This window comes from Merops nubicus, unplaced genomic scaffold (genome assembly GCF_000691845.1).
Source record: "Merops nubicus isolate BGI_N331 unplaced genomic scaffold, ASM69184v1 scaffold33156, whole genome shotgun sequence".
Lineage (NCBI taxonomy): Eukaryota > Metazoa > Chordata > Aves > Coraciiformes > Meropidae > Merops > Merops nubicus.
The window spans coordinates 3,202-10,695 of record NW_008617554.1 but is presented as its reverse complement, the minus strand read 5'-3'; the positions used below and the strand labels follow the sequence as shown (position 1 = coordinate 10,695).

The 7,494-nt window shown below is 47.3% G+C and overlaps 1 protein-coding gene across 1 annotated transcript in view; it reads left to right on the top strand.

Moving 5' to 3' along the window:
* Nucleotides 1–1,770: 1,770 nt before the first annotated feature.
* Nucleotides 1,771–7,494, top strand: part of VEZF1 (vascular endothelial zinc finger 1) — a gene marked incomplete at its 5' end in the record, with an annotated part of 7,374 nt that continues 1,650 nt past the window's right edge. The window contains 5 exons of the mRNA XM_008943191.1: nt 1,771–2,468; nt 3,199–3,262; nt 4,258–4,441; nt 5,816–5,873; nt 5,911–6,080. Coding sequence (XP_008941439.1) covers nt 1,771–2,468; nt 3,199–3,262; nt 4,258–4,441; nt 5,816–5,873; nt 5,911–6,080 — 1,174 coding nt within the window. The remainder of the gene's footprint in view (nt 2,469–3,198; nt 3,263–4,257; nt 4,442–5,815; nt 5,874–5,910; nt 6,081–7,494) is intronic.

Sequence of the window (7,494 nt, the reverse complement as noted above, 5' to 3'; positions counted from 1 at the left end):
CCCGCCGGCGTGGTCTCCCGTTATCACACCGAGGCCGGGCTCTCTCCCGTGAGCTGTTTTCCCCTCAGACAGGCTTGTGGTGTCAGGGAGCACTCCCCTGCCTGGGTCAGTGTTTGTGTCCACGGGTGGCTTCCATCCACAGCTCGGCGTGGCGCTCCGGAAGGCGGAGGGGCCGCAGCGATGGGGGGCAGGCGGGAGCCCCTGCCCCGGGGCAGAGTGGTGCCTGGGTGGCTGCGGGCGCTGCCGCGATGGGCAGAGGCAAAGCGGCCAGAGCTTTGGATGTGACCAGGGGAAAGTCCCAGCGTAGTCCTTCTAGTGACTTCTCCAGAGGCCACGATAGAGTGGGTCGGTGTGGGAGGAGCGTTTGCCTGAGCCCTGAGCCACCTCGCAGCGCTGGCCACCCTCGGCAGGTGTACCAGTGGCCAGGTTGGGGGTTGTGAGCCAGCGCAGCCCTTTGCTGGGCTCTCACAGCCTCCTGCCGTGGTATTCTGTGAAGGAAACAGTAGAGGAGATGTCCTGGAAGGCTGCAGTGCTGATCTAACGGGAATGTGAGTTCCCCCAAACTGGGCGCCAGGCCTGGCACGCTGCGTTAGTAACCAGGCTGGTTCAGGACTCGTCTGATGAGACTGAGGCACATCTTGAATACAGATGCGCTTAAACTGGCTTAAGGTGCTAGAGTGATTTGTTTTAATGCTCCATTAGGCTGAATTGGTCTGTGTGGTTTCTAAACCACTTTAAAATTGTATCTGCCAGGGTTTTGTCCCAGTCTGACTGGATGAGTTTTAATAACAGTGTTTTTGGCCTTAGAATAAACAGTGCCTAGTACGAGCGTGGTGTTGAGCAGCCCGTAGCAGTGCAGGCTGCAGCTCAGCTGAGCGGGGCACACTCGTGGGGGTGTTCCCTTCCCTTCCCTTTGGCTTCTCCCACCGATTCTGTCGTTCAGAGGCAGTTGATGTTGTCTGTCCTGAAAGAGTTTTCAAGGCTTTTTTTTCATCCATCCATCCCTCCCCTCCCCAGCTGTGTTCTTCAGCATCTCTAGATGTCTGCCAGTGCTTATTGATTAGCTTCTCTTCCTATCACAAAGTAGCTGCCAATGAAGAGAAGAAGAGCATGTTGCTATTCTTGCTGGTTTCCAGACGCAAAGAGGGCAGTGGTCAGTGTATAAATGTGGCAGGAGCCTGCTAAATGTGGAAATGTGGCTTCAGACAGTGCTCGATTCAAGTTGCTTTGGTTTCAGTGCTAACACCCTGGTATAAATACCTTGTTTAAATAACACACCTTATCACATCCTGGCTCTCTGCGGCCGCAGTCTAATTCTCAACGTGCACTAAGCTCAGCTTAAAGGTGGGGCCTTATTTCCCAGCTCCCTTCAGTGCATTCATACTCTCCAAAGATAGTCCCAAGGTGGCATCTGATATGATCGTTAGCAAAACAAGTTTTCTGTTATGTAAAGATCAAACGCCGTGTTAGTATCAGATCTGACAGGCACCGAGTTGTTTTCTATAAGAAGTGTTGCCCTCTGGAAACTTAATTAATGATTTGATTGTTAGGATGTGTGCCTTCCTGCGCTGGCCACGGGATCTGCACAGCTCAGGCACTGGGAGCACGAGTGGTTTGTCCTGTCCAGACCCAGAATTACGTAACCCTTGCCAGGAGTTACTTCAATGGCTTTTTGGTCTAGAATGCGCTTTCCTGTTAGCTTGTGAATGCACTCACCGTGTCAGAGCGAGCTCCTATCCGTCGAATTTAAGTGTGAATGTTTGATTTTAGGCACACGAAGCCTCCCATCACCAACAGCAGGCAGCACAGAACAGTTTGTTGCCTCTCCTGAGCTCTGCTGTTGAGCCGCCCGATCAGAAGCCGATTCTGCCCTTACCAATAACGCAGAAACCTCAGCCTGCACCAGAAACATTAAAGGATGCTATTGTTGGGATTAAAAAGGAAAAACCTAAAACCTCCTTTGTGTGCACTTACTGCAGCAAAGCTTTCAGGGACAGCTACCATTTGAGGCGTCACGAGTCCTGCCACACAGGGATAAAGTTAGTGTCACGGCCAAAGAAAACTCCCACCACAATGGTGCCCCTCATCTCGACCATCGCTGGTGACAACAGCCGAAGTTCACTGGTGTCGACTATCGCGGGCATCCTGTCCACTGTCACTACGTCTTCCTCTGCCACCAACCCCAGCAGCAGCGCCGGCGCGACGGCCATGGCAGTGACTCAGACGGTGAAGAAGCCCAGCAAGCCCGTCAAGAAGAACCACGCTTGTGAGATGTGTGGAAAGGCCTTCAGGGACGTCTACCACCTCAACCGGCACAAGCTGTCCCACTCGGACGAGAAACCCTTTGAATGTCCAATTTGCAATCAGCGCTTCAAGAGAAAGGATCGCATGACCTACCACGTGAGGTCTCATGAAGGTGGCATCACGAAACCGTACACCTGTGGTGTTTGTGGAAAAGGCTTCTCGAGGTACCATGTAGAAAATCCCAGGCGAGCTCAAGTATTGGCTTTTCATAACCAAGAAGGGTTAAGCTATCATAGCCAGGGGCTAGGAGAACCAGACATCTTAGAAGATTGGTGAGGGGATAAAGAGCCTTGTTTACCTCTAGGGCGTGGGTCTCGGTCTGAGCCACATTGGCAGCGGCCAAAAGTGGTCGCTCTTTTCTGGGAGTGTTTTGAAACGATTTCGGGAGCTCATCCAGGCCCCTCAGGACACGTGTCCGTGTCTCTGGGGGTGCCCACGGGGCCCCCTCGGCGGGTCGATGACCGCGGGGGGCCCGGCAGGCGAGCGGTCGCCTTGTCCCGCAGCAGGGACAAGGGGTGCTGGCAGAGCACTGCGGGGGAGCCCACACTGCTGCTGCCTGCATTTATACCTCTGCTTGGAACAGGGAAAACTTCAGCCTCTAGAGCTCTTGATCCGTCACCCCCACGCAAGGCACGGGCACCCTATGTGCTGTTTCCGGGCGCGTGAGGGGAGCAGGGCTCAGTGTTACACCGCAGGTCGGGGCTCAGCGGAGCCGCCTGTTGCTCCGGCTGAAGCCCCCGTGTGGGCGAGGGGCACGTGCCCATTCCTGCCGTGCAGGGGGAAGGGGGGTGGTGAGGGGTCCCCAGGGCAGCGTTCGGCACCGCTGGCCTGGGTGTCCCCGCTCTGTGTTGGTAACAGTGTGCATTTTCTTCTCTGTTCCTCTCTTTTTCGCAGGCCCGATCATTTAAGCTGTCACGTTAAACATGTTCACTCAACAGAGAGACCCTTCAAATGCCAAGTAAGGGTTAAAATAATTTATTAAGAACAGTACATTATTTTATCCTTAGAATCTCAGGTGAATAATCTTTCCAGAACTGTATTTGCACCTCAACTTTTGTCTGAGAAGCAAGTATAGGAACGAAGTCGCCTCTGCCTCACGTACCAGCAGCACTGTAGTTCTGCCATAAGTGTCGAGGCAGTTTAAAAGGATGCTGTGGCTATGTTTTTGGGGTGATTAGAGGCTTTTTGAATTCTTGGAGAGCTACGTGAGTGCTCCGTTTCACCATATCCTTAACTTAGTAGCAGGATTGTAGCAGTGTCCTCAGCCCAGCGCCGGTTGCTGGAGGAATGTGTGCAGTAGGTTTGTCAGGGTGTTTAAATACAATGTCTTCCTCAGCGTATCCATTTAAAATGGATTGAAGTCCTTGATCCTGGATCTGTTACCTTGCTGGAAGGCAAAGCAAGTTGTCCTAAGTTGATCACTGAGTATTAGAGAAAGAACTTGACTGCCCTCGAACAATTAACTGTTTTGCTTGGAAATATCCATGCTTGTTCCAACCTGTGTTTTAGTGACTCATCATATTAAATAAAAGCCTTGTGTAAAAAAAGAATAGCATTAGAAAAAGGTTTAGTTTCCGTGTTCTGATTGGGATGGGAACAGGAGTAATTGAGCAATTTAAGATCAAGTTCGTATTTGTACAGTAATTCTGTAGCAAAAACCACCTTTGCCTGTTCTAGTCCTTTTTTATAAGCTGTCTCTTGCTTTGGTAAGTAAGGCAACCTGCTATTTTAAGAAAGTTCAAGTAATAGAGACTACAGTTTTTGTCCCAATCGTCTCAGAAGTGAACTCCCACTTTTAGTCTCTGTTTAGTAGTTTGATTTCGGTTTCTCTAAAAATACAGTTTAAACTTAAGACACTGCACCTGCCAGGTAAACTAGTCTTACAGTGGGCATGTGATTCGTCCTGTCATGATGCTGTCTGCACTTCAAGTGTCACTGTTGTCCTTCATATAGACGTGCACTGCTGCCTTTGCCACCAAAGACAGACTGCGGACACACATGGTGCGCCATGAAGGAAAGGTATCGTGTAATATCTGTGGTAAACTTCTGAGTGCAGCATATATCACCAGCCACTTAAAGACACACGGGCAGAGCCAAAGTATCAACTGTAATACCTGTAAACAAGGCATCAATAAAAGTAGGTGAACGTTTTAAAAACATTTCTAATAACAATGTGTTTGCAAAGGGAATTGCCTTTGATTTCGTTAAAATGCAGAACTGTGCCCATCAGTCTGGGTGTTCACACCTCTTAGATGTTTGATAACAGAATCTTCTTCAGCTCAAGAGTTAGTGTATCTCAGGTTGGTTTGCTGCTAGACTGTGCTCTTATCCCTCAGGTGTGTGAGAATAACCCATCTCTGGAAGAAAAGAGTTCCCAGGTTTTCTCATCTTCTAAGTTCAGGGCTAAAATCTGGAAATTTTAGCATATTTAAGATCTGCCAAGTTTCAGGTTTAAAGCCTCACCTAAAGCTCAACAAAAAGATTTCTCTGCTTCCTCTGAGCTTTGACCCTGGGGCTCAAGGATTCCTCCCTCTGGTAGTAGCTAACAAGGAAAACATTTTGGTTGAGCTTGGATATGTTTTGGACATTAGTGGCATTTGATTGGTGGTCTGCAGGAGTTCCAATGGGGTGTTTGTAATAGTTCTAGTTTTAAACTATGTGAAATGTTGAAGCCTGAACCTATGAGTGCCTAGTAAGCAAATGAAGACTCAACTTCCAAATCTTCCCCATTAAAATACCTGTAACTTAAGTTAACCTACATGCCTCAGGGTAAATTGTGGGTTTTCAGCAGAATCAAGAGGGAGAATTAAGGAATGTCTTTGGAAACTTTGTCCTTAAAGCCTTTTAAATGGTATTAATTTATAACATCTTTTCAGTTCCTGTTACTGCTGGATAATTTGAAGGCACTGGGAATGTCTAAAATGCCTGATTGTTGAGCTTAATACGAAATTTGGCAGTGAAGTATTTTTCAAGGTGCAGGGTTACAGCTCTGGCTTCCTCAGGCAGTGCATGGGAGGCATTTACACCATCAGAGGTGGGGATGGTGAGCTGTAATGTGGCCAGAGAGTAATAACATGCTGGTCTGTGACTTGAAGGTAAACTGAAAATTTTAAGTCATACTTGCCATAAAAAGTCAAAAGGCTTTGGTTTTGTTTTTTTTTTTGACTAGAGCTGAGGTTTAGTAAAAGTGAACTCAGCCAACCAGCTTGAGTTGCAGAGGCTCAGTATAGCCCCATATTTCATCCTTCCTCAAATACAAATAATCAGAAAGGAAGTTAATTTTTGGCAGTGAAAGCAGATGTTCCTGGGTTGCATTTTGGTTTTTTAGCTCTTGGAAAGGTAGTTTTATAAAGCTCACAATTGATTATGTGGTTTTTAAACACCTCTGTGATTTTTGCTCTTGGAATCCTGTGAGATTCCACCCGCTCTTTATGGAAGAAGCCTTTGTGATCTCAGCAGAAAACAGAGTAACTTTTCAAGGTGAATTTGTGTTCTTACTTAATTGGCATAGCATGCATGAGTGAAGAGACCAGCAATCAGAAGCAGCAGCAGCAGCAACAGCAGCAGCAGCCGCAACAACAACAACAAAATTCTCCTAACGCCAAGGAGTTCATTTTCCCCACAACAACAACAACAGCAGCAGCAGCAGCAACAACAGCAACAACAACAACAGCAGCAACAGCAGCAGCAGCAGCAGCAGCATGTAACAAGTTGGCCTGGAAAGCAGGTAGAGACCCTGAGGTTGTGGGAAGAGGCCGTCAAAGCAAGGAAGAAAGGTAAAACAAAGCAGTGCTCACAGCTTGGTGTGGTAGGATGCTGGAGTTTATGGCTCTAGAGGGGGGTTAAGATGTCAGAAGAGGGTGTCTTGCATGCAGGCTGCATTCCCAGGGTCAGGAGTAGCAGCTCAGCACTGGCAGGAGGACAATGTGGCTGTGTGGCTGAGCTCCCTGCTGGCTGCCCCTGCTCTGTGCTGGATGTGTGTGTCTGCTCCAGGGCACCAGTGGGGCTTTTCACTTGCATGTGGTTTGTAGCTGTGTTTATGCATATTTACCAGTTGTTGTGTGCATATATATATATATATATGTGTATATATACACACACACACACCAGCCTGTGCTGCATCAGCAGCAGTTTGCATGTGGGTGCTTTCTGTGCCTGTTTTCTCTCCCGATTTATTTCATTCACTTTATCCCCACATAACTGTCTTTGCGTGTTTTCTAGAACTCATAGAACTTACTCCTCCCTCTCTTTGTTGTTTTTTTTTTGCATTACAAGATTAACTAACAAGTGATCCTGTTCTCCTTGTTGCTAGCTCCCAGCTTACATGCACCTCTGCTGCTGTAATTGGAGTCGCTTCCTATTGTTGCTCGGTGTGTCAGTTTTGTGCAGGACAGATCCTTCCCTCAGTGTCCTTAGGACTAGAGGAGTTTAAAGTTTCCTGTGGCTGTTGTGTAGTTTATCCTCTCCACAACAGTTTGATTTCTAATGCCCATCATGTGACTCTTGTGGATTACATGTTTTAGAAGAAATTCTTAGTGACCACTTACTGTTTTTCACTGGCTGTTTTTAGTAATAAATGTTTTTTACTCACTTTTTTTTTCTCTCCTAAACTTCCTTTCAGTTTCTTCAATCTTTTTTTTTCTTTTTTAGGTCTTGTTTGTGTATTAGGCTGCTAGCTTGTTTCAGCTTAATTGTTATTCCAGTTGAATTGAACTCTGTGATCAGACAGCATAGAAACAGCTTATTCATGTTAAAACATAGTGATAACAGAAACATTAAATATCATCAGGCCACTGAACAGATAAAGCAAATGGGTGTCAGATTTAGGAAATATCTGATAATTTTCTTCTGCTTGTTCCTTTCTGTGTCTTGTTCCCTCTTCCCTTCCTTTCTTACTGAGGTTATTGAACGTGCTTTAACAGAACCAGTGGTTTGGGGCAGAATGGTGAGCAAGGGAGGTGGGTGGGGTCAGATGGATGGTATTAGCTGAGCTGAGCTGGGAGGGGGCAGGGGTGGGATGAGTCTTTGCACGTTTCTGTGCTCAGGAGGTGAAGTTAGACCAGTCAGTGCCATGCCCACGTGCTGCTCTTCCCAGGCAGGTTCTCCTGTGCTGGTGCCACCTCTTGGGTTGGCTTCACAACACTGTTTTTTTTTTTTTTAGTCTAATATGATTTATTTTCACTTTTTTTT